This window comes from Orycteropus afer, unplaced genomic scaffold (assembly GCF_000298275.1).
Source record: "Orycteropus afer afer isolate SDZICR_OR568_19922 unplaced genomic scaffold, OryAfe1.0 scaffold00005, whole genome shotgun sequence".
NCBI lineage: Eukaryota > Metazoa > Chordata > Mammalia > Tubulidentata > Orycteropodidae > Orycteropus > Orycteropus afer.
The window spans coordinates 881,609-906,900 of record NW_006921592.1 but is presented as its reverse complement, the minus strand read 5'-3'; the positions used below and the strand labels follow the sequence as shown (position 1 = coordinate 906,900).

The 25,292-nt window shown below is 39.2% G+C and overlaps 1 protein-coding gene across 1 annotated transcript in view; it reads right to left on the bottom strand.

The window, feature by feature from the left end:
- CUNH9orf135 (chromosome unknown C9orf135 homolog) overlaps positions 1-25,292 on the bottom strand; it is a 104,350-nt gene that overhangs the window by 64,655 nt on the left and 14,403 nt on the right. Inside the window, exon 2 of the mRNA XM_007938409.1 lies at positions 8,585-8,693. Within this exon, the coding sequence (XP_007936600.1) occupies positions 8,585-8,693 (109 nt within the window). The remainder of the gene's footprint in view (positions 1-8,584; positions 8,694-25,292) is intronic.

Below are 25,292 nucleotides of genomic sequence, written 5' to 3'. Positions count from 1 at the left end.
ACTTGACGGCACATAACAACAACAACAACAACATCACTATGGAAGTAGATTGCCCAACCTTCCTTCTGAGTAGTGGTTGGTGGGTTTGAACCACTAGCCTTCTGGTTAGCAGTCAAGTGCCTTTAGCTACTATGCTACCAGAGATTAGATATTTTAATTATGTAAATGTGATCAATGGTTTTTATTATTATTATCTAGGTGTGACCATTAAGAATTAGGAAATCTGAACAAAATTTTATCCAGGGGTAGAAAAAAGAAAATGAACTCCACAAAGCAGTTATCTTATAGTTACCTAGTGCGGCTATAACAAAAATACCACAATGCATCCCGTTAAAGAACAGAAATTTACTTTCTCACAGTTCATGCGGCTAGAAGTCTGAATTCAGGGTGTCCTTCCTTGTCTATTTCAGCTTCTAGCAACTGCCAGCAGCCCTTGACAGTCCTGGGCTTGTAGATGCATTGTCTGTCTTTCTTCCTACTATGTCTGTCTGTGTCTGTTCCAATTTTTTTATACCCTAAAGAGATTAGGCCTACGATTCACCTGATCCTGGTAATGGCCTCATTAATATAACAAAAGAAAACTACTTCCACACAGGGTCCTATGTATAGGTGCAGAGGTAAAGATTTCAACATATATTTTGGGAGACACAATTCAAGCCTTACTAGGCAAAGTGGAGACAAAGAATACAGGTTTTGGTTTGTTTTTGTGTGTGTGTGACTACACCTTTTGAGTCTCATTTTTCAACGTAACAGTTATATCTGCTTAAGCAAACTAATACACATGAAAAATTAAAATCTAGTTTCTCTAAAAGTTAAATCAGGGCATGATTATTAATGTAGAAAAGGATCTGCAAAGGAATGATGGGATCACAATGGTGCATACCTGATTTCAGTACTGTCCAAAATCCCTAGAAATGACTGAGAAGATATTTTCTAGAATAAATAAATACACAGCTGCATCTGAAAGCATGCACACTCACTAGGCCAAAATGTATAAAGAATTTCTGAAATAGGAAAGGCAGATGTGATTGTGCTGATACTGAAAATCACAGTCCAAAGCAGACCCAGGAGAAGATGCTAAAAAAGGTCGTATCGACTACAAACTCAAAGATTATGAATACAAAAAGTAAGAAGGGGCCTTGGCTCAATAGCCCCAAATGTCTTCCTTTCTCCTGGATGACATGTTTCTCCTACAATGGCATTTTAAATTATTCCATTTATCAAAATTTGATCCATATGCCTCTTTCAGGTACTTAGATCTGGATACAAGAAGCATCTGTAAGATTAGAGTGGTCAAAATACCATTCTACTATGTCAATCAAAGAAAAAAAAATACCTGAACCAATTAAATAAATGATAATTTAATCTCTCAGATCGGATAAAATCATATCCCTTTATATCTCTTTTAGAATAATTACTGTTTAAATGCCACATTGTTAGCCCATAAAACAGCTCTTATTTGAGGCCTATTTAGCTCTTCTTCACCTATTCATAAAATGAATGCTAACATTTTTTTATACTATTCACTAATTTCTCCTTTTTCTATCCAAAATGACTGTGATCTGTTAATACTAATATTAGCCCAATTTGTTCATCTTTGTTGTCCTGTTAGTTCCAAAAATGCCTGGCATTTAACCACTGGTTGCATAAGAAAAATCTGTTTAATATCATTGCTCATGTTGTCTTTGCTCCTTTATGTCTGGAAAGTTCTCACTTTCTGTGACACAGCATCTTGTGTGTTCTGTACTTGATGCTTCCAAACAAGCTAGTGAGTAACATATGTGATTATGACAGGGCTTTTGGTAGCATGGTGAGGACCCTTGGGCCAGTGGCTTTACCTATTACAGGAAAAATTATAGAAATACTTCTGATCATTTTAGTTTGCATGAAATCCACTCTGGTATCGTTATGTAGCACCACTGCCATCGAGTCAGATCTGACTCATAGCAACCCCTCCTTGGGTTTCCGAGATGATATCACTATGGAAATAGATTGCCCAACCTGCCTTCCAAGGAGTGGCTGGTGGGTTTGAACTGTCAACCTTTTGGTTAGTAGTCAAATGCCTTAGGCACTACACCACCAGAGCTCCTTCCAAATAAAATATTAATGGCAAAATATTGTAGTTTAAAATGCTATTGCTCATAATCACTTAGACTCATAAGACAACCAGAGAAACCCCAGTGGCTTGTCCCTCTGTGAATCTAGATCCTCTGTGAAGTGGCTTCCTGAAGCCTGAGGGATTATCAGAGTAGAAAACCAATTACACCTGGGCGGTATGTTTCCAGGTTTTGAGCACAGATGGTTCTTTGAAAATTCAGCTCAGGGGCCTCAAAGGGGTTAGATCTGCTAGGAAGCCATTCCTGATCCTCCTGAAACCCATTCCAATTAAGATGACCCACAGAGCATCCTGGCCTTTCTCCTTTCATTGTATCCATCGTACACTTTGCCAATGTGGTTTTCCATCTGCATTTCCACTATGAGCCTGTGAGTTCCTTGTTTTGAAATTACATGTGTTACCCCAGCACTTAGCATAATGCCTGACCAAAATAAGTTAATAACTAAAATAAGGCCTCACTAAATGTATATTGAGTATAACCTTTCATTCACTCATTCAACAAATATTTGAGCTCCCACTGTGTACCAGGCATTGTAGGTACTGGGTATACAGCAGTTCTCAGTTCTTCTTCTCATGAATCTTATATTCTAAGAGAGACAGACAAAATAAAACATAAAATAAGTCTAAAATATTCATGATGGTATAAATGACATGAAGAAAACTGAAGTAAAGAAAGGGGCTAAAGAGGGATGATGAGAATGGACTGTTCTTTTATAAATGAGTAATTGGCCTATTGAATACGTGGGACTTAAAGGTAGGTACAATCCTCCATCAATGCCCATTTATGCTCACTTGAAAGGGCTCATTCTTTGATAAAATGGACAGGTCCCATGACTCTTCTGGTCATTCTCAGATGATATAAAAATCCTTGGGACTCTTGTCCCAAGAAGAGTCCCACATCATAGCAAAAACTTTAACTTGATTTAAATATTGTCATGTCTTCAACTTAGGCCTGGCTTGTAATGGCTGTCTATGGTGAGAAAAGGTAGCCCAGCTGGCTTCTTCTCAATTGCCCCACTTGATCCTGCAACTTCTTCTGGCTCTTGGGGGTGGAAGCTGGGGATGTGGAGATATAAGGAAGGAGAGAGAGGTAAGGGCAGGAAAGGCACAAGTGTCATCCTGTGTTGGTTTCTTCTTGGCATGATTATCTCTGACTCTCTGATATTGATGGACATTCAAAATTGACCTTCTTAAGGAGTTCTGGTAGACACTGAGGTTCACCATTGAATGGTATATTCCACGATGCAGGATGCCTCTCCAAAACCAAACCCACGGCTGTGGAGTCATTTTTGACTCATAGCAACCCCTCCTTGGTTTTCTGAGGCAGTATCTCTATGGAAGTAGATTGCCCAATCTTCATTCCGAGAAGCGGCTTGTGGGTTTGAACCACCAGCCTTCTGGTTAGCAGTCAAATGCCTTCAGCACTACACCACCAGAGCTCCCGGGATGCCTCTAGCTTGACTTTTTTCTACCTCAGCCCTTGTGACTCTAGCAGATCCTCCTTTCATTTCTACATAAGGTGCTCTTGAGAAGGCTCTGAAATGGCTCCATGTCATCTCTTTTCCACATGGTCTACATTTTATCCACAAGAGCCACATCTAGGCCTGAGCATTCGTACACTTTTGCTCCACAAATGATGACAATGCAGCTAACTCCCTCTTTCTGTTCTGTTTCTTTAGACAGATCACCATAGTCTCTTATCTATAACTTCACCAGGCACCGAAGAGGGTTTGCACATGAGACTTACAACACAGTAATAACTCTCAAAAATCTCTCTAATCTTAATCTCTTCTTTTGGTTTCTTGGACTTCAACCCTCTTAAATCTTAATATGAGTAGGGACCTCAGGGTATCCTCTTCTTTAAGGGTCTTGTATAAGTGGCCTAATAATTCACTTCTACTCTCAATAGAATGTGGGACACTTATTTTATTCTTGGCCTTTTGGAGCATCTTTCAAAATATAGACAAAGAAAGTCCCATTTTAAATCTTGTTACAAATAAATGATGCTCACTTTAGCCTCAACCACAGCATTTAAGGGCAAGGAGCCCTTCAATCAGCTAGATAGAAATGTCTGTGGATGTGAAAAATAACCACTCAGCAGCTATCTTGCAAATAACCAAAAATGCAAAGAAGGCATTCAGGAGGTAAAACAGATGGGGATAGGGTTAGCCAGCACATGTGTGGATATAATTCACAAAACAGGACAGAAGTTATAGCTAAGATGTAAGAAATCAAAGCCCTAACACATATGCAGTCAGGAGACACAGTACCCAAACCAGAGCTAACAATTAGATTCACTTTCTGCAAGAAACATGCAGCAGAAAGATAAAAAGTCCACCTGACTAGGAGTGGGACAGCAGGGCTCTGCAAGTAGCAGTCAGGAGAAGTATCTAAGAGCTTAGATTCTGGACCCAAGGAGAAAAAAGTTTTAATTTTTAATATACTCTCTAGCTGTTTGAACTTGAGCAAGTTATTAAGCTTCACTCAGCCTCTGTTTCCTTATCCATACAATGTAGATCATGTAGAGTAATGAATGGCCTGAAGAGAAGTCCACTGTTCATGTAATAGTTTTATGGAACAAGCTGTATTAAAGAGGATGTAATCATGAAGCAAGTTTATTTCAATCAAGCATCCCCCTCTATCCCACACCGAGGGCTAGTTCTTTCCTTTTACTTGATGGATGGACATCTTGGGCAAGTCCCACAGCTTTTCTGGTCCCTTTGAATCCCAAGAAGAATCTCATTTTAGTTACAAAATATTCTAGCATGATGAAATTATTCAGATTTTAAGGTGAATTATATGTAAAACTTCTCACCTTCCCAGCTCAGTGCTTCTTTAGGTCTGGAAGTCTGCAGTGGGATGGGGCCTTCCTCAGCTGCTACCTACCTTCCTGCCTTTTTCTCTCTCCTCCCCCACTCACTGACCCTTTCCAATCTGGATAATGAGGTATGATTGGGGAAAAAGGCACAGTGTAAAGTGGCCTTTACACTCTTGACCTGTACTAGCACCTCTGGTCTTGGAAGCCATTCAAAACTGACTGCTTCTCTCATGGGGCATTTTTGTCATTGTTTTCAGAGATTCCCTTACTGAGAACTTTCAGCTACAGCCTGATGGAAGCACGCAGGCTTCTTCTCCTTCTGGCTGATTATAACCTCTCTTCCTCAGCCTTGGATATCCAGTAGGTCTCTTTGGCTGTGTCTCTTTGCTTCCACCCCTACCCCAGAGATTTGGAAGACAGCTACGTGGCTAAATGACTGGAAGAGAGCCATATTTGTACCCATCAAAGAAAGGTGATCCCACAGAATGTGGAAATATCATTAATATCACACACAACTAAAATCTTACTGAAGATAATTCAAAAATGATTGCAGCAGTATATTGACAGAGAACCTCCAGAAGTGCAAGCTAGATTCAGAAGAGGATGTGGAGCAAGGGATATCATTGCTGATGTCAGATGGATCTTGGCTCAAAGCAAAGAATACCAGAAAGATGTTTACTTGTGTTTTATTGACTATGCAAAAGCATTTGATTGTGTGGATCATAACAAATTGTGGATAACATTGAGAAGAATGGGAATTCCACAACACTTGATTGTACTCATGAGGAACCAGTACATAGACCAGGAGGCTGTTGTTCAAACAGAACAAGGGGACACTGCATGGTTTAAAATCAAGAAGGCAATGTGTCAGTGTTGTATCCTTTCTCCACACTTATTCAATCTATATGCTGAGCAAATAATCTGAGAAGCTGGACTATATGAAGAAGAATGGGGCATCAGGATTGGAAGGAGAATCATTAACAACCCGCGATATGCTGACAACACAACATTGCTTGCTGAAAGTGAGGATGACTTGAAGCACTTACTGGTGAAGGTTGAAGAATACAGTCTGCAGTATGGATTACATCTCAATATAAAGAAAACAGAAATCCTTACAACTGGACCAATAAGCAACATCACGATAAATGGAGAAAAGATTGAAGTTGCCAGAGACTTCATATTGCTTGGTTCTACAATCGACACCAATGGAAGCAGTAGTCAGGACGTCAGATGACAAATAGCACTGGGCAAATTGGCTGCAAAGAACCTCTTTCAAGTGCTGAAGAGCAAAGATACCTCTTTGAGGACTAAGGCGCACCTGACACAAGCCATGGTATTTTCAATCACCTCATATGCATGTTAGAGCTAGGCAATAAATAAGGAAGACCAAAGAAGAGCCAAAGCTTTTGAGTTGTGGTATTGGCAAAGAATGCTCAAAGTACCACAGACTGTTAAAAGAACTGACAAATCTGTCCTGGAGGAAGTGAAGCAGGAATGCTCCTTGGAAGTGAGAATGACCAGACTTCGTCTTACATATTTTGGCCATGTTATCAGAAGGGACCATTCACTGAAGAAGGAGGTCATGCTTGGTATGGTGGAGGGTCAATGAAAGAGGGAATGGCCCTCAACAAGATGGTTTGACACAGTGGCAGTGGCGATGGGCTCAAGAAGATGGATTGACACAGTGGCAGTGGTGATGGGCCCAAGTATAGCAAGGATCGTGGAGCTGGCGCAGGATTGGGCGATGTTTCATTGTGCTGTGCACATAGGGCCGCTATGAGTCAGAGATGACTGGACGGCACTTAACAACTACCCCAGACAACCTTCTTTCAACAGCACTCTGGACAGATTCTCTCTAGCGTGTCCCATGAGAAACCTCACAGATGTACACATCCTTGGTCCCTACCATCTCCTCCAAGTGCAACATGCTCGCATTCTGTTCCTGTCCTGAATGTCAAGCCTGTCCAATGACCTTAAGATTTCCCATGCACATGTCATATACTTGGACCATGTGTTCTTCAACTTCTAGGACATACATATTAATCAAAGTGTTTCCCTTGAAAGTCCTCTCAACTGTGGAAGGAGGAACATGCAACAACACTCAGCTAAAGAAATTCTCCTCCAATTATTCAACCCCTAGTTTTCAAAGGCAAAACCATTCATATGGCCTAATCTAATTTAGCATTTCTTAGCAGGTCTTGCCTAGAGAGCCCAGTGTCTTGCAATAGGACATACGGTTTCTGCCATGTATCAAGAGTAGTCTAGCCTTTAGGCCTCTATCAAAACACTGCAACAAAAGTCATGCACCACTCTCCTTTTGCATCCAGTATTGCACCTGGCACATGAAAGTATGGAGACTCTATGCCCTTTTCTTTACACCCAAGACCTTAGGTAAGTCATTTAAGATCTGTGAGTCTATGTTTATAGCTGGATTTATATCTTTCTTGTCAACTTTATGGTTTTGTTGTAAAAAAAAAAAAAAAAAAAAAACCATGTCCTGCCTTATTTAAAAAAAAAAAAAAAAACTAGTCCTTGGGACCCCAAGGCCATCCTTTAAGGTTGAACTGAGTCTTTGGCTAGTCCCAAACCTCTTGACATCTTAGGATACAACATAAGGGTTGTTTGGGAATTTACTGAGCAGGCATCCAAGTAATCAAGCAGTAACCTATTCATACTAATGCAAACAGAATTACTTATGCAACGAATATTCTATTCGCAATTGTCATACAAACTCCTCTACCTTAAAAAAAGTACAAAGGACTTAAAATCAAAGACCTGAATTCACACCCTAACTTTCCACTCCTTAGCTGTGTGACTTTGAGTAAGGCACTTAACCACTATGAGTTTCTTTAGCCTCATCAGTAAAACAAGAAATAATAATACCCATGCCATAGAGAAGAGCCCTTGGGAGGCACAAATGGTTAAGCACTTAACTACTAGCCAAAAAGTTAGTGCTTTGAACCTGCCCAGAGGTGCCTCAGAAGAAAGACAATCTGCTTCTAACAGGTCCAAAACCCATTGCTGTTGAGTCGATTCAGACTCATAGTGACCCTATAGGCAGAGGAGAATTGCTCCAAAGGGTCATCAAAGCTATAAATCTATAGAAGCAGACAGACTGCCTAATATTTCTCCCACAGAGTAGCTGGTGGGTTCAAACTGCTGACCTTTCAGTTAGCAGCTGAGTGCTTTAACCACTATGCCACTAGAGCTCCTTCTGATGGGTCACAGCCTTGAAAACCCCTATGAAGTGCAGTTCTACTTTGCACACTTGAGGCAGTCAGCTCAATGGCAGTTAACAACAACAACAACAACAACAAGGGTAATTGTGAAGAGACATCTAGCAAGATGTTGCAGCAACGACAGCATCACAAAAGCAATGATTTCTTGAGCATTTGCTACTTGTCAGGTACTTTATAGTATATTTATATTTATTAAGTACTTTATATTTTTTATCTTATTGAATTCTCACCTTAACCATAAGAAGTGGATACATTTTACAGATAAAGTCACTGAAGCACACACGGCTAAGTCACCTGTCTAAATAACTAATCTAGCTAATAAGGAGGCCCTAACAAAGTGTTCCTCCCTTCACTTTTTCCATGTTGCACTATGATGAAAATCCTGGACTTAAAGAAATTAGCAATACTTACTGGGGGTTCATCGGTTCCAAATCGCCAGTATGTTGAATTACACAGTTTTTTTACAGTTTCAGGACTCTCTATATCATAATCTTTGGGAAAAGCTTCTCTGTCATGGTGCCTTTAGAAAAAATTCAGAGTCCAGTAAGGGATAAATCTTATTTATCATGTATAGCACTTAAATTTTCTAAGTGATACAATGAAAAGTTACCGTAATTGTAACATTATTTTAATTGTAAATCAACTAGATTTGTAACACACCAAGTATTTTCCATCTTTTTTTCTTCAAGTAATGATAAGGTTACTTCCTAAAAACAATCAGTTCAAGTGAGAAAACTAATAATATGTCTAAAACAAGACTTACCCAACAGTAACTTATTCAGTTACTCCAAAGAGCTGGATCTTATTTAATAATGTAGAATAGTTACTGAAAGTATATCCTAAAATAAAACCTGGTAACATATTAGAAAGGCACCTTACCACTTAGGAATTCTTTCTACTACAAATTTTAATTACCATGTTTTTTCCCAAAAGGAGTGGAATAGTAATATATTTGCTCATATTGATTTATACCCTGAGCTTCCTACTTCTAAAGAGGGTCTAAAGGAAGCTGACAGTTAAACATGACCTAGAGGAGGAAAAAAAGTACTTGAAAAATGTAGGTGGAAGAGGAAAAATATATTCCACATACCTTGACTAATTAGTGGTTAGGAATAATAGAAGGGCCTGGGTAGCTAATGATTCATGCATTGGCTGGTAACAATCAGGGTGGAAGCTTGAGTCCCCCCAGAGATGGCTCAGAAGTAAGGCTTGGTGATCTACTTCTGAAAAGTCAGCCACTGAAAATCCCACAGACCACGGTTCTACCCTCACACGCACAGGGTCGTCAGGAGTCAGAAGCAATTTCATGGCAACTGGGAAATGGTGCCTTGCTATGAGTGTACGGATGAAGCGGAAGGCTAAAACCAGAACCAAACCCACTGCCATCAAGTGGATTCTGACTCAGTGACCCTCCCACTGGGTTTCGGAGGCGGTAAGGAGGTAAATCTTTACAGAAGTAGGTTGCCTCATCTTCCTTCCGCAGAGTGGTTGGTGGGTTTGAACTGCCAATCTTCTGGTTAGCAGTCAAATGCCTTAGGCACTGCGCCCTAGACCTCCTTAAGAAGACTACCAGTTATTATTTCCACATCTCATCCCCACAGCCAACTTCTTTGTTAGGCATGATAGGCGTGTGCCTTGGGTCCACAACACTTCTAGAGACTCACAATCAGACTCAGTGACTAAAAATGTTTTTAATTTTTTTTATCAGAAAAATGAAATGAATATAACCCAACTTGAATTATATCTACTTTATACCAGTACAGTCATAATATATCAGAGCTCTGGTAGCATAGTGCCTAAGGCACTTGACTGCTCACCAGAAGGCTGGCGGTTCAAACCCACTAGCCACTCCTCGGAAGAAAGGTTGGGCAATCCTACTTCCGTAGTGATACTGCCTCGGAAACCCAAGGAGGGGTCGCTATGAGTCAGGGCTGACTCGACGGCAAACAACAACAACAACAACAACAATACTTTTTTTGGAGGACAGGTCCCATGAAGCAAAGAGTGCTAAAAAAAAAAAAAAAACCAAACCAAACTCACTGACTTCAAGTCCGCTCCGACTCATAGCCACCCCTCCTTGGGTTTCCGAGGCGGTATAACTACGGAAGTAGATTGCCCAACCTTCTTAGGGCCCACAAAAATCAGAATGTGCCTCTGATTACCTCATGACATATTTTAAATTTTATTTTAACTAGATTCTTTTAAAAGATGTAGATATGTTCTTTTTCTTATACAAACGTAGACAGGAGCCAAGAACAGAGCATTAAAAACTTGAATCCGTAATGAAAGTGTTTCTTTGAGAGACTGAGCTAATGCAATCTGGCATTCCCTGACGTCTGCTGCTACCCACTGATGGCGTGCCCACAGCCTGCCAGTCTCCAACAGATACACAGCCACCAAAAGAGACCTGCTCCTACTTCCAAATGGTAGTACAAAAATAAATACAGTAAACATGATTAGGGTATTACCCAGAGGCCTAGTTAATTCACTGTCTTTATTATATTATACTATATGAACATTTGTTTGTGCCTCAGTTTCCCCTGAGATGAACTGGAAATCATACACTAAGGAAAGAAATGAATCAATGTATTGAGAGTCTCAAATGAAAAAATGACATATAAATGGAAAATATTAATGTGTCTATCCATAATATTTTAATTTGATATTTTAAATGCTTTATCAGTACTGAGTAAGCCATACAGCATCTGTGTAAACTACGAATAGCAAAATGCATAAAAATAATCAAGGTGTAATAGTATATGTATCTCAGAAGGAAGGTTTGGCAATCTACTTCCGTAGTGATACTGCCTCAGAAACCCATGGAGGGGTCGCTATGAGTTGGGGCCGACTCGACGGCACATAACAACAACAATATATGTATATATACTTTATATAGGCTCATTTCCTTGCTATAGACATTTCCTTACAGTCACCACACAACTTGTCATGGCTTGTCATTTATTACAATAAAAAATTCTTTATAATAAAAAAAATCAATAATATGAAAAACAATTTATAATGACTCTGGAACAGTAACTTTCAAACGTTTAGATCATAGCTTCCAATCAGAAAAACATGGCACATCTTAATCCAGAGTACATATATGTATATTTCTATGCATAAAATTTCTCGGAAAGAAGGTTGGACAATCTACTTCTGTAGTGATACCGCCTCAAAAACCCAAGGAGGGGTGGCTATGAGTCGGGGCCAACTCAACTGGCACATAATAACAACAACAACAATGTGCATGAAACTGAGACTTAACTTTCTCTTTACCTTTAAATTAACTTGGGTATCTTCTATTCTCTTTTATTCTATTGCATTTTTTAAAGTGCTGTTAACAACCCACTAAACTGAGTTCAGAACTTATTGATGGGTCAGGACCACAGTCCAGAAAATACGGCTCTGGATCAGTAGTTCTCAGCCTGGGTGGGAGGGCATCAATTAGATCAATTTAACAATGACTGAAGACATTTTAGTTGTCCAGCTGGCAGAAGGAGTTGTATACTACTGGCATCTATTTGACACCTAGTGTATAAAGGTCATGGGTGCTACTAAACATCCTACAGCAAAAGAATTATCAAGCCCAAAACATCAGTCTTGCGAGTCTGAGAAACCCTGGCCTACGGGATAGGTGCATACTAGCCAGACTTGATGAGCAGTGGTTCCTAGACATAAGTGCTTCACGGAGCAGCAAATCTGCCCTCCAGCATGGGATGGATAAACATAAAGTTATCAACTTTTTTGACAAGGACATTCAAAACAACATAGTCTTCTAATTGCTTTAATAAAAGGACCTCTAATAACAAAGGAAACTGTACTACTAAGAGGTGCAAACAGTTGAAGTTCTCAGCTGCTAACCAAAAACTTGGAAATTCAAGTCCATCCAGAGGTGCCTTGGAAGAAAACCCTAGCAATCTACTTCCAAGACATTAGCCATTGAGAACTCTATGAAGTTTGTCTCTGACACACATGAGGTCAGCATAAGTTGAAATCAACTTGACAGCAACTGATTTGACTGGTTTTAAGACCAAAGGTTAATAAAAACAACCTGAGCCCTTTAAATGGAATATATGTAGCTATATGGAAACTAGCTACATTGTGTTGATGGGTTGTGTATCACCTTGTATTAGAAAAAAGGACTAGTCTTACAGACTGGCTTCCCAGATATTAATTTACCTAGATAGGTATAGCTAAGGGAGACAAACTTGTCTGTAAATTTGTCATCCTCTGAGGCTTGTATGTTCCTGTGGGGCTTGAGGCTGTGCCACTGGTGTTTCAAAGGTCAGCAGAGTTGCACATGGTGTACAGGTTTCAACACAGTTTACAGACTAAGACAGACTAGGAAGAAGGAGGAGGTCATCCACTTCTCAAAAATTGACCAGGGAAAACCTTATGAGTATCAGAGAAACACTATCTGATACATTACTGGGCAACTTTATGAATAGCCCAGAAACATTGTCTGACACAGTGCAGAAAGATTAGCCCCTTGGGTTGGAAGGCACTCAAAATAGGCCTGGGAAAGAGCTGCCTTGTTACAGTAGAACCAAGCTTAAGGATATGGATAAAGTAAGTCTTTCAGGACCTCCATGTGCTGACGTGGCACAACTCAAATTGAGGAGAAACAGCTGCAAACATCCCTTAATACTCGGAACATGGAATGTACAGAGTATGAATCTAGGAAAATTGGAAGTTGTCAAAAATTAAATGGAACATAGAAAGATTGATATCCTAGGCATTAGTGAGCTGAAATAGGCCGGTTTGGACCATTTTGAATCAGACAACCATATGATCTACTATGCCGGACATGACAAATTGAAGAGGAATGGCATGGCATTCATCATCACAAAAGATGTTTAAATATCTACCTTGAAATACAATGCCATCAGTGATAGGATACTAACCATATGCCTACAAGGAAGACCAGTTAATATGACTATTCAAATTTATGCACCAACCACCAAAGCAAGAGATAAGGAAATTGAAGATTTTTAGCCATTTCTGCAGTCTGAAATTGACCAAACATGCAATCAAGATGTGTTCCTTATCACTGGTGATTGGAATGCAAAAGTTGGAAACAAAGAAGAATCACCAGTAGTTGGAAAATTTGGCCTTGGTGACAGAAATAACACTGCAGATTGCATGATAGAATTTTGCAAGACCAATGACTTATTCATTGCAAATACCTTTTTTCAACAACATAAATGGCAGCTATACACATGGACTTTGCCAGATGGAGTACATAGGAATCAGATTTACTACATCTGTGGCAAGAGGCAATGGAAAAGTTCAATATCTTCAGCCAAAACCAGGCCAGGAGCTGATTGTGGAACAGACCATTAACTGCTCATATGCATATGCAACTTCAACTTGAAGTTGAAGACAAAACAAGTCCATGAGAGCCAATATATGATTTTGAATGTATCCTTCCTGAATTTACAGAGCATCTAAAGAATGGATTTGATGCATTGAACACCAGTGACCAAAAACCAGGAGAATTGTGGGATGACATCAAGAGCATCATACATGAAGAAAGCAAGAGGTCATTAAAAATACGAGAAAGAAAGAAAAAAACAAAATGTTTGTCAGAAGAGTCTCTGAAACTTGCTCTTGAGCAAAGAGTAGCTAAAGCAAATGGAAGAAATGACAAGATAAAAGAGCTCAATAGAAGATTTCAAAGAGCAGCTCAAGAAGACAAAGCTAAATACTATAATGAAATGTGCAAAGACCTGGAGTTAGAAAACCAAAAGGGAAGAACACACTTGGCATTTCTCAAGCTGAAAGAACTGAGGGAAATTAAGCCTCGAGTTGCAATACTGAAAGATTCTATGGGCAAAATATTGAATGATGCAGGAAGCATCAAAAGAAGATGGAAGGAATATACAGAGTCACTGTACCAAAAAGACCTGGTTGATCTTCATCCATTTCAGGAGGTGACATATGTTCAAGAACCACTGGTATTGAGGGAAGAGGTTGAAGCTGTGCTAAGGGAATTGGCGAGGAACAAGGCTCCAGGAATTAACGGAATACCCATTGAGATGTTTCAACATACGGATGCCCCTCTGGAGGCACTCACTTGGTTATGCCAAGAGATTTGGAAGACAGTTACCTGGCCAACTGACTGGAAGAGATCCATACTTTTACCCATTCCAGAATGTGGAAATTATTGAACAATATCATTAATATTACATGCAAGTAAAATCTTACTGAAGATAATTCAAAAACAGTTGCAGCACTATATTGACAGAGAACTTCCAGAGGTGCAGGCTGGATTCAGAAAAGGATGTGGAACAAGGGATATCATTGCTGATGTCAGATGGATCTTGGCTCAAAGTAAAGAATACCAGAAAGATGTTTACTTGTGTTTTATTGACTATGCAAAAGCATTTGATTGTGTGGATCATAACAAATTGTGGATAACATTGAGAAGAATGGGAATTCCACAACACTTGATTGTACTCATGAGGAACCTTACATAGACTAGGAGGATCTTATTCAAACAGAAAAGGGAACACTGCATGGTTTAAAATCAAGAAGGGAGTGCATCAGGGTTGTATCCTTTTACCATATTATTCAGTCTGTATGATGAGCAAATAATCCAAGAAACTGGACTATATGAAGAAGAGCATGGCATCAGGATTAGAGGAAGAATCATTAACAACCTGCGATACACTGACAACATAACTTTGCTTGCTGAAAGTGAGGATGACTTGTGGCATTTACTGATGAAGATTGAAGAATACAGTCTGCAGTATGGATTACATCTCGATATAAAGAAAACAAAAATCCTCACAACTGGACCTATAAGCAGCATTATGATAAACAGAGAAAAGATTGAAATTGTCAAAGACTTCACATTGCTTGGTTCTAGAATCGACGCCAATGGAAGCACCAGTCAGGACATGAGATGACGTATAGCACTGGGCAAATCAGCTGCAAAGAACCTCTTTCAAGTGCTGAAGAGCAAAGGTGTCTCCTTGAGGACTAAGGTACGCCTGACACAAGCCATGTTATTTTCAGTCACCTCATATGCATGTGAGAGCTGGACAATGAATAAGGAAGACCGAAGAAGAATTAATGCTTTTGAGTTGTGGTGTTGGAGAAGAATGCTGAAAGTACCGTGGACTGCTAAAAGAACTAACAGGTCTGTCCTGGAGGAAGTGCAGCCAGAATGCTCCTTGGAGGCAAGAATGGCCAGACTTTGTCTCACATACTTTGGTCATGTTGTCAGAAGGGACCATCCCATGGAGAAGGATGTCATGCCCTGTAAGGTAGAGGGTTGATGAAAGAGGGGAAGGCCCTCAACGAGGTGGATTGACACAGTGGCGGTGGTGATGGGCTCAAGTGTAACAAGAATCATGGAGCTGGCTCAGGACTGGGCAGTGTTTCGTTCTGCTGTGCATAGGGTCACTATGAGCTGGAGACGACTCCATGGCACCTAACAACAACAAAAAGATAGGTATTTGATAGGAGCTGGTCAACAGTAGCTCAAAGCCCCCCCCCCCAAAAAAAAACCCACATGAATACAGGTATTCTGTTCTACTGACTAAAGAAAGAGCTGTGTCTTCCATGCCAAGCAGACAGGTACAGCCTGACCTTCTTGCTGGAAGGGGACCTACAGGGCTACCTGCCAGCAGGGCCAGAATTTTCCTTGCAAAGCAGCCTGTTTCTGCTGTGGACCAAGTTTTATCAAGCACAGAGCTGAATGCTGTGGTTATTTCTTTATATGGGAAATCTTTATCTGAGACATCTGTAATTACAAATAGATGAATCTTGTTATCTCTAACCTTCTGTGGGAGAGATAATATGAATGTGATAGAAGTAGGAGGGGGAGATGGCTGACAGGATAAAATCAGAGCTACAAACTGCATAAAAGGAGCACAGAACCATGACTCTGAACTCATAAATGCAAGTTGGAATGATTTTAAAAGGGCTAAGGTTAAGTGCCCAGCTGCTAACTGGAAGGCAGGCAGTTCAAACCCACCAGCTGCTCCACAAATGTAGCAATATGCTTCTGCAAAGATTACACGGCCTTGGAAACACTACAGGGCAGTTCTACTCTGTTCTAAAGGGTCACTGAGTTGGAACAGATTCAATGGCAACAGATTTGGTTTTTGGTTTTTGAAGGTCAATAGACAAAGGAAACCCTCAGTGAGATGGACTTCAGCGACTACAATGGACCCAAACAAACCAATGATCATGAAGATGCTGCGGAACCAGGCAACGTTTTGGTCTCTTATACATATGTTTGCCATTAGTCAGAGCCAACTTGGTGGGAATGAACATCAACAAGGTCAGTAGAATCTGGGAGAGTAAAGATCAGTACAACCAGGTCTCACTCTGGACAAATGCCCAGCATGTGCAATTGGTACACAACTTCCCATCACCCACCTTATCATCAACTGTGACGCTGTAGGAACTTGGAGCTTCTAGCAGAAGAGTAGAGCGATTCTACATCAAATTAGATGTGTAAGTGCCCTTTGAGAAAACACACACAAATCTCCAAGAGAATTTCAGGACTGAACAATTTCGGGTCCAGGGCACACTCAGCCATGGATCCACAGCTCCCCTCAAGCTGACATTGGTGACAGTGGCCAGCTCCCAGTCAGTGTAGGACAGTATGGCGTTAGGCCATAAGATTCCCCTTGCAAGAAAGTAGGCCGAATTATACACTCTGGTTTCTGTGATTCCATGTCTATGTGGGGGAAGTAAAGCGGGGGTTTGCAAAGAAACCAGTACCTTTACTATTACTCTGCCCTTCTCATTGTTTTATAATTACCCATGAATCTACTGTCTTCTCATTAGACTAGAAGCCTCTTGGACACAGTTTTTTATTCATCTGTATGATCTCACTTCTTAGTACAGTCTGACATATTATAAGTGCTCATTAAACCCTGATGAATTGATTGAATGAATGAATGAATGTTCTTACATTATGTTGCTGTCACCTTAATACAAATGCTGAAAGCAAAGGCTTTCAAACATGTATATGAAAATAAAGAGTAGCTCAGCTCACTCTGCAAAGCACACATAGAGAGGGAATGATTATGCATATAGAGATGCTATCCTTTGGAACGCTAACATGTTTCTGGAGGAATTATAAACCTACTCGCTGAGTAGAAAAATTCTCAATAAATATGTGCAGAAGACTGACTGAACAGGGGGTTTGAATCTGAACAATATCTGACATGAGAAGAATGATAGTCTGAGCCAAATCCTAGCTTCTGGTTACTTGATAAGAGACATATTTTCTTTGCAGATTTCAAAAATGCTAAAATTTTTTAGTTAGGACTCCAGATGGCAGAATATATTACTTTGAAAGTTTAGAATTATTAATTTAGTTCACAACTACTCTGTCAGGTATTTTATTTTCTGATGTAAAACTAGTCCGAATGAGAAGGGAAAGATATCTTGTCTATAAGGGTTTATCATCATCTGTTATCTAGGACTTTAAAAGAAAATTACCCAAGAGGGTCAGCTGTACTCATTAACACATTAGAAGCATATAATCAATAGCATCAAAGGCTGAGATGAAACTTGTGAGGACTTTCTTTAAAGATTTCTTGGGTGAATGATTTACATGCCAAGTTAGTGTTATTTGGTGGTATGTTCATCTGACAAAATTGACAAAAGAAGACTTTAAAATGTATTTGCAGAGTCATAAAGAAAACCTGATGTCCTTGGGAGAAATGATGATATATCAAACTTATGAAGAATGACTTTATTTTTAAATGTGTCTCCTGCTACATGTGATTTGTATATCTATAACTAGGAAACCACAACATCTGAAGCCTAAACTGCACTCAGAAGAAAACCATTTGACTGAGACAGAGAAGTGAAGTTATCTTTTTTCATTCAATATGTATTAAGTGGCATGTAAATAAGATCGGTCATCATTATTAATTTCCTTCATAGAAAGTCTTCAAAAACACAAGGCCCTGTGGAGAATAATGAGAGTAAACAAAAGGAATAGAGTCATTGAGGCCTTTGTCTATCTTACCGGTTTAAGCATTAAATAAATTGTTGTCGGCCTGAAAAACTGACATACACATGACTGTAAAAACTGCTGAAGGGACATGTATTAAATAGAGTGACACTATAACGTATGATCCCAACCAGGATACCTTTAGAGGAAACCACCATTTACCACTGAGTTGATTCCAACTCATGGAACTCATGTTGGTCACAGTAAAACTGTACTCCATAAGGTTTCAGTGGCTGATTTTTGGGGAGTAGATCACCAGCTCTTTCTTCTGAGGGGCCTCTGACTGGACTCAAACTTCCAATCTTTCAGTTAGCAGCTGAGCGTGTTAACAGTTTGCATCACTCAGGGACTCTGGGACTGACGTAATCCAGACTTTCCTGGTCACATCACGATCAAGATGTTTGGTCACCCTATAAACTCACAGCCATCAAGTTGATTTTGACTCATAGCAACCCTACAGGACAGAGTATAACTGCCCCATAGGGTTTCTAAGCCTGTAAATCTTTACGGAAGCAGACTGCCTCATCTTTCTCCCATGGTGGGTTTGAACCTCAGATCTTTCAGCTAGCAGCCAAATGCCTTAACCAATGAACCACCAGAGTTCTTTTCCATTACTGTATAATTATCTTTGAATCCTATGATACAATTCAGAGTTCCTTTGAACCTCTCCTCCAAAACCAGCATATTTGGCTGGCCAAAGGCATTCTGGGTGGTGGTATAGTGGACAAAGGAGAGAGATTTTTAAAGTGTCATATATTAGTAACTACTATAGTCCACAAAGCACCTTCACAGTATATCCCAACTGGCATGGAGACCAATTCACCTCCTCCAAAAAAAAAAAACAAAACCCTGATTACCCATGTAAGCTCTAAAATGCTTCATTACCTAGGTACGCTTCTATCCCTATAGTTTTAATATTACTGGCTTAAATAATCTGAATTAATTACTCCAGAATCAAAAGATTATATTACATGAGTTTAAGACCCACTTTAATCCACACTACTGTGAGCCCATGAGCTATGCATATTGAGTAGATAACACAAGGTTTCAGAGCAATTCATTACGTTTACATTAGAAAAAAAATGAACAAGTCTTTCTTCATGAATAGAATCCAGAGTTAAAACAGATATCCATTATGAGCATAGCTGCATGAATGAGCATTTCTTCCTTTTTCCCTAGAAATCATTCAACAGCAGCAAAGAAATGGGAGGGGGGAAAAAAAAGCAAACCAAATTTTTGGCAAAACCAGGAGAAGGTATAATCCCCAGATTGTATGCATGAGCTACTGAAAGCAGCCAAGATGCTATAGAAGCCAAGTGGAAGAAGTGGAAATAACAGACTGAGAAATCTCAGTAATGAGATTGCCCAGAGATGGGAATGCTCAGAGTTGTCAGCCAAATTATTTTTTCTGAGGTGATGCAGATAAACTCTTTCACTGAAAACAACAGAAAATGCTAGATTAAAAATATATATAGTTCTTGTTGCATGCCATCATTTCATTTTCTTTTTAATTCAAATACATTAAAGGTATTTAAGAGCTAAAAATTTAATAGGGAATTTCCAGGTCAATTTTTGTATGATAGCCTGTACCCAAGGAGTAAGTGGAATTTCAAACCATCAAACCTGCTGACCCAGGTCTGATAGAGCGTGATGAAATACTGACTCTTCTCCCCTTCCCGCACAATGGCCCTTAGAACTGAACTCCCCCATATGGCTCAACTTTCAGCCAGACAATAGACAGGTCTATGAGGTAAACAATAACGCCAGGAAGATAAACACCCCTCAGAACAATAAACTACATGGGATCAAAGAGACACCATTTGCCAGGGAGATAAAGAAAAGAAGGGATAGGAAAGAAGGATCACTGGAAACAGTAATAGTAAACACACAGAGGAAGTGGGAAGAGTGCTATTATACTGTGGGGATTGCAATCAATGTCACAAGACAAAATGTGTATGAACTGATGAATGGAAAACCAATTTGCTTTGTAAACTTTCACCCAAATCACAATAAAAAGTTAAGAAAAAGAAAGAAGTTAATGGGAAAAAATATAACATTGATTTTGAAAACCAAAAACACTCATTTAATGCTTCTGGCTGCTGACTAAGTATCCTAGTTTTTCCAAGTGTTTATTTAAAGTTTGTGACAAATCATTAATTATTATATTTTAATTTCAACATATTCTCCCTACTACTTTCTTTAAAAGGAGGCTAAATTCTTTGAAGTAAAATTTACTTTGTAATAAATAAGTGCAATTTATTCACAAATAAACTTTTTAAAGTGCTATAAAGATACATTAGATAATCTCTATGCAAGATTTCTATTTTCTGTCCATGATGTTCAAGGTCAATTTTTTAAACTGCATTGGCTAAGTGGAGGATTTAAACTCAAAATAACAGCAAATGTAGGAAATCTCAATATACTAATGGGATATATGCTAAACTTTTGCTATAAAACTCTTGTTCGTGTTGTATGCCATCAAGGTGCCATCGAGTCATCTCCGACTCACAGTGGCCCTATGCACAGCAGAACGAAACACTGGCCAGTCCTATGTTAGTCCCACGATCCTTGCTATACCTGAGCCCATCATTGCAGGCACTGTACTATCCATCTAGTTGAGGGCCTTCCCCTTCTTTGTTGACCCTCCTCTTTACCAAGCATGATATCCTTCTCCAAGGAATGGTTCCTTCTGACAACATGACCAAAGTAGGTGAGATGAAGTCTGGCCATTCTCACTTCCAAGGACAGATTTGTTAGTCCTTTTAGCAGACCATGGTACTCTTAACATTCTTCTCCAACACCAGAACTCAAACGCATCAACTCATCTTCAGTCTTCCTTATTCATTGTCCAGCTCTCACATTCATAAGACACAACTGAAAATACCATGGCTTGGGTTAGGCGCACCTTAGTCTTCAAGGAGACATCTTTGCTCTTCAGCACTTGAAAGAGGTCTTTTCCAGAAGATTTGCCCAATGCAATACATCTTCTGATGTCTTGACTGCTGCTTCCACTGGTGTTGATTGTAGAACCAAGTAATATGAAGTCCTTGACAACTTCAATCTTTTCTCCATTTATCATGAAACTGTTTATTGGACAAGGTGTGAGGATTTTTGTTTTCCTTATGTTGAGGTATAATCCATACTGCAGACTGTAGTCTGTAATCTTCATCAGTAAGTGCTTTAAGTCATCCTCACTTTCAGCAAGCAAAGTTGTGTCATCCATGAATCACAGGTTGTTAATGAGTCTTCCTTCCTCCAATTCTGATGCCAAGTTCTTCTTCATATAATCCAGTTTCTTGGATTATTTGCTCAGCATACAAATTGAGTAAGTATGGTGAAAGGATACAACCTTGACACACTCCCTTCTTGATTTTGAACCATGCAGTATTCCCTTGTTCTGTTCAAATGACAGCCTCCTGATCTATGTACAGGTTCCTCACGAGTACAATCAAGTGTTCTGGAATGACTATTCTTCTTAATGTTGTCCATAATTTGTTATGATCCACACAATCAAATGCCTTTGCACAGTCAATAAAACACAAGTAAACATCTTTCTGGTATTCTTTGCTTTGAGCCGAAATCCATCTGACATTAGCTATGATATCCCTCACTCCACATCCCCTTCTGAATCCAGTGTATTCCTTCCACCTCTTTTGATTCTTCCTGCATCATTCAGTAATTTGCCCATAAAATCTTTCAATAGTACAACTCAAGGCTTCAATTTTTCCTCAGTTCTTTCAGCTGGAGAAATGCTAAGCCTGTTCTTCCCTTTTGGTTTTCTAACTCCAAGTCTTTGCACATTTCATTATAGTAATTGGCTTTGTCTACTCAAGCTGCTCTTTGAAATCTTCTGTTCAGCCCTTTGACCTTTTCATTTCTTCCATTTGCTTTAGCTATTCTCCTCTCGAGGGCAAGTTTCAGAGTCTCTTCTGTCATCCATTTTGGTCTTCTTTTCTTGTCTTGTTAGTGACCTCTTGCTTTCTTCATGGAGATGTTCTTGATGTCATCCCACAATTCTTCTGGTTTTTGGTCACTGGTGTTCAATGCATCAAATCTATTCTTTAAATGCTCTCTAAATTCAGGAAGGATATTAACAAGGTCATATGTTGGCTCTTATGAACTTGTTTTAGCTGTCTTCAACTTCAACTTGAATGTGCATATGAGCAGTTGATGGTCTGTTCCACAATCAGCTCCTGGCCTTCTTTTGGCTAAAGATATTGAGCTTCTCCATTCCCTCTTGCCACAGATGTAGTCAATCTGATTCCTAGGTACTCTATCTGGTGAAGTCCATGTGTATAGCCACCATTTGTGTTGTTGAAAAAAGGTATTTGTAATGAATAAATCAGTCTTGCAAAATTCTGTCATGCATTCTCCAATGTTATTTCTATCACCAAGGCCATATTTTCCAACTACCAGTAACTCTTCTTTGTTTCCAATTTTTGCATTCCAGTCTCCAGTGATAATCAACACATCTTGATTGCATATTAGGTCAATTTCAGACTGCAGAAGTTGGTAGAAATCTTCAATTTGCTTGTCTTTGACTTGGGTGGTTGGTGTATAGATTTGAATAATAGTACTATTAACTGGTCTTCCTTGGAGGCATATGGATATTATCCTATCAATGATAGCATTGTACTTCAGGACAGATCTTGAAACAGTCTTTGTGATGATGAGTGCCACACCATTCCTCTTCAATTTGTCATTCCTGGCATATGGCTGTCTGATTCAAAATGGCCAAAACCAGTCCATTTCCACTCACTAATGCCTAGGATATTGATCTTATGTGTTTCATTTCATTTTTTACAACTTCCAGTTTTCCTAGATTCATACTTCATACATTCCATGTTCCAATTATTAATGGATGTTTGCATCTGTTTCTACTCATTTTGAGTCATGCCACATCAGCCAATGGAGATCCTGAAAACTTTGCTCTATCCATATCCTTAAGGTCGTCTCTGAGGAAAGGGCTCTTCCCCAGTCATATTTTGAGTGCCTTCCAACCTGATGGGCTCATCTTCTGGCACTATATTGGACAACGTTTCAGGGCTACCTATAAAGTTTTCCAGTAATATATCAGACAGTGTTTCACTGCTATTCATAAGGTTTTCACTGGCCAATACTTTGAGAAGTGGATGGCCTCTTCCTCCTTTCAAGTCTGTCTTAGCCTGGAAGCTCCACTGAAACCTCTCCACCATGGGTAACTCTGCTGGCATTTTGCTACACCAGTGGCATAGCCTTCAGCCTCACAGCAACACTTAAGTCACCACCGGGATGACAAACTGATAGACAAGTTCTTCTCCCTTAGTTGTTCCTAACCCTTCTGCACCCTCCTACCTTGGGTTCCGGCCTTAAAATAGAGCCACCCCAAATGAAAAGTAGCCCCCAAGACCCAGGCCAACCTACCTTGGGCCTGGCCTTAAAATAGAGCCACTCCCAAGCAAAAAGCCACCCCCGAGCTATAAAATTGAGTGTCTAGAATTTGAAAAACAGTCTCTATAGTAGCTATCTACAGGATTCCTGACCTAATACTTCCTCTTTCCTCTAGGAAAGTTCATCTTTCCTGGTGGCTATTGGAGTGCTGTCATATTTTCATCTAACCTTGCCTGGTCAGATGACTCCAGACAGATAATTGGCCGAGGCATGGATATCCAATCTGGAATAATTGGATTCAGAACTGAAAATACAGGCCCATCTCACTTTATTGTGCTTCACTTTATTGCACTTCACAGATACTGCATTTTCTACAAATTGACGGTGGAATCCTGTATTGAGTAAGTCTACCAGCATCATTTTTCCAACAGCATGTGCCTCACTTCATGTCTCTGTGTAGTTCTCACAATATTTCAAAACCTTTCATAAGTTACTGCACATAATAGGCTACAGTATAGTGAAAACTTAACTTTTATATGCACTGGGAAACCAAAAAATTTGTGTGATTCACTTTATTGTGATATTCGCTTTATTGTGGTAGCCTGGAACTGAGCCCACAATATCTCCAAGGTCTGCCTGGACAGCAATGATCTTACTGTATGCAAGTGTGCACATGTGGGGAAATGCCTGTGCTGTGTATTATGCCTTACAAGAGTTCATCTTGCAAGTAAAACTTCTATTTTGGTCAAGACCAGTTAAGTTGAACAAACTCTTACACAATGGTCAAGGCACAACAATTCTATACCACTGGTCTTCAGATAAAGAATTTGTTCTGGATTTCTTAAAAGAGAGTAACATTGAAAGAAATATGTAGATGGGGCAAAAGAACAGAGTCTCCTAGATTTTGTCTTTGAAAAAAAGAAAATAAGGTTCTTCCTCAAAAGAACTACTACATTCAAAAGCATTTGTTGGCATGTGTGTATGTTGAAGAATAAGAATGTAGAACTAGATTAAAAATAACCGTGGTATAGGATCTACCATTACACAGCACAGACAATAATGAAATGGTGGTTAAACCAAATGAATGTGAATAACATCATCCTTTTTACCCAACATAAACTAACAATTAAAAAGATATAAAAATGACTCATAATAAACCAACAAAGAGTGACTCAGACTTTGAAAGAGATGAAGTAGTATGTCTAAATTCTGATCATTTAGAGAATGTTTGCATCAGGGAGAAAGCTGTTCAAAACTATATCAAATTTTTAAATAAAGTAATTTTACTTTATTCTAACAATACATGTTCATCATAGAAAATTTAGAGATAACAAAGAGAAAAAAGGAAAGGACAAATAATTTATAGATCCACCAGCCAGTAATGAATATTTCATATTATATGATAAATATCTTTCCAGGCTTCTTTCAGTGCATATAGACACATTTTTTAGCAAAAGAAAGAATCTAGTACATGTTGCTTTCTTTTTTTAAAAAAAATTTACTTATACTGATATTATATTTTCAAATCTTAATCTTTAAACTATTCTTTTCTGAACTTCCTTTAAAATAACCTTAGCTCTAATAAATCAGATGCATCTATATGTGGCTTGGAAAGAATCAGGACTTTCACCAGGAATATGAAGAAAAATAAAGCATTGCTGATTAACTTTTTTTTAAAATTTTATTTTGATTTGGGTGAAGATTTACAGAGTAAATTCACTTTTCATACAGCAGTTCACATATACTTTGTCTCATGTCATTGAC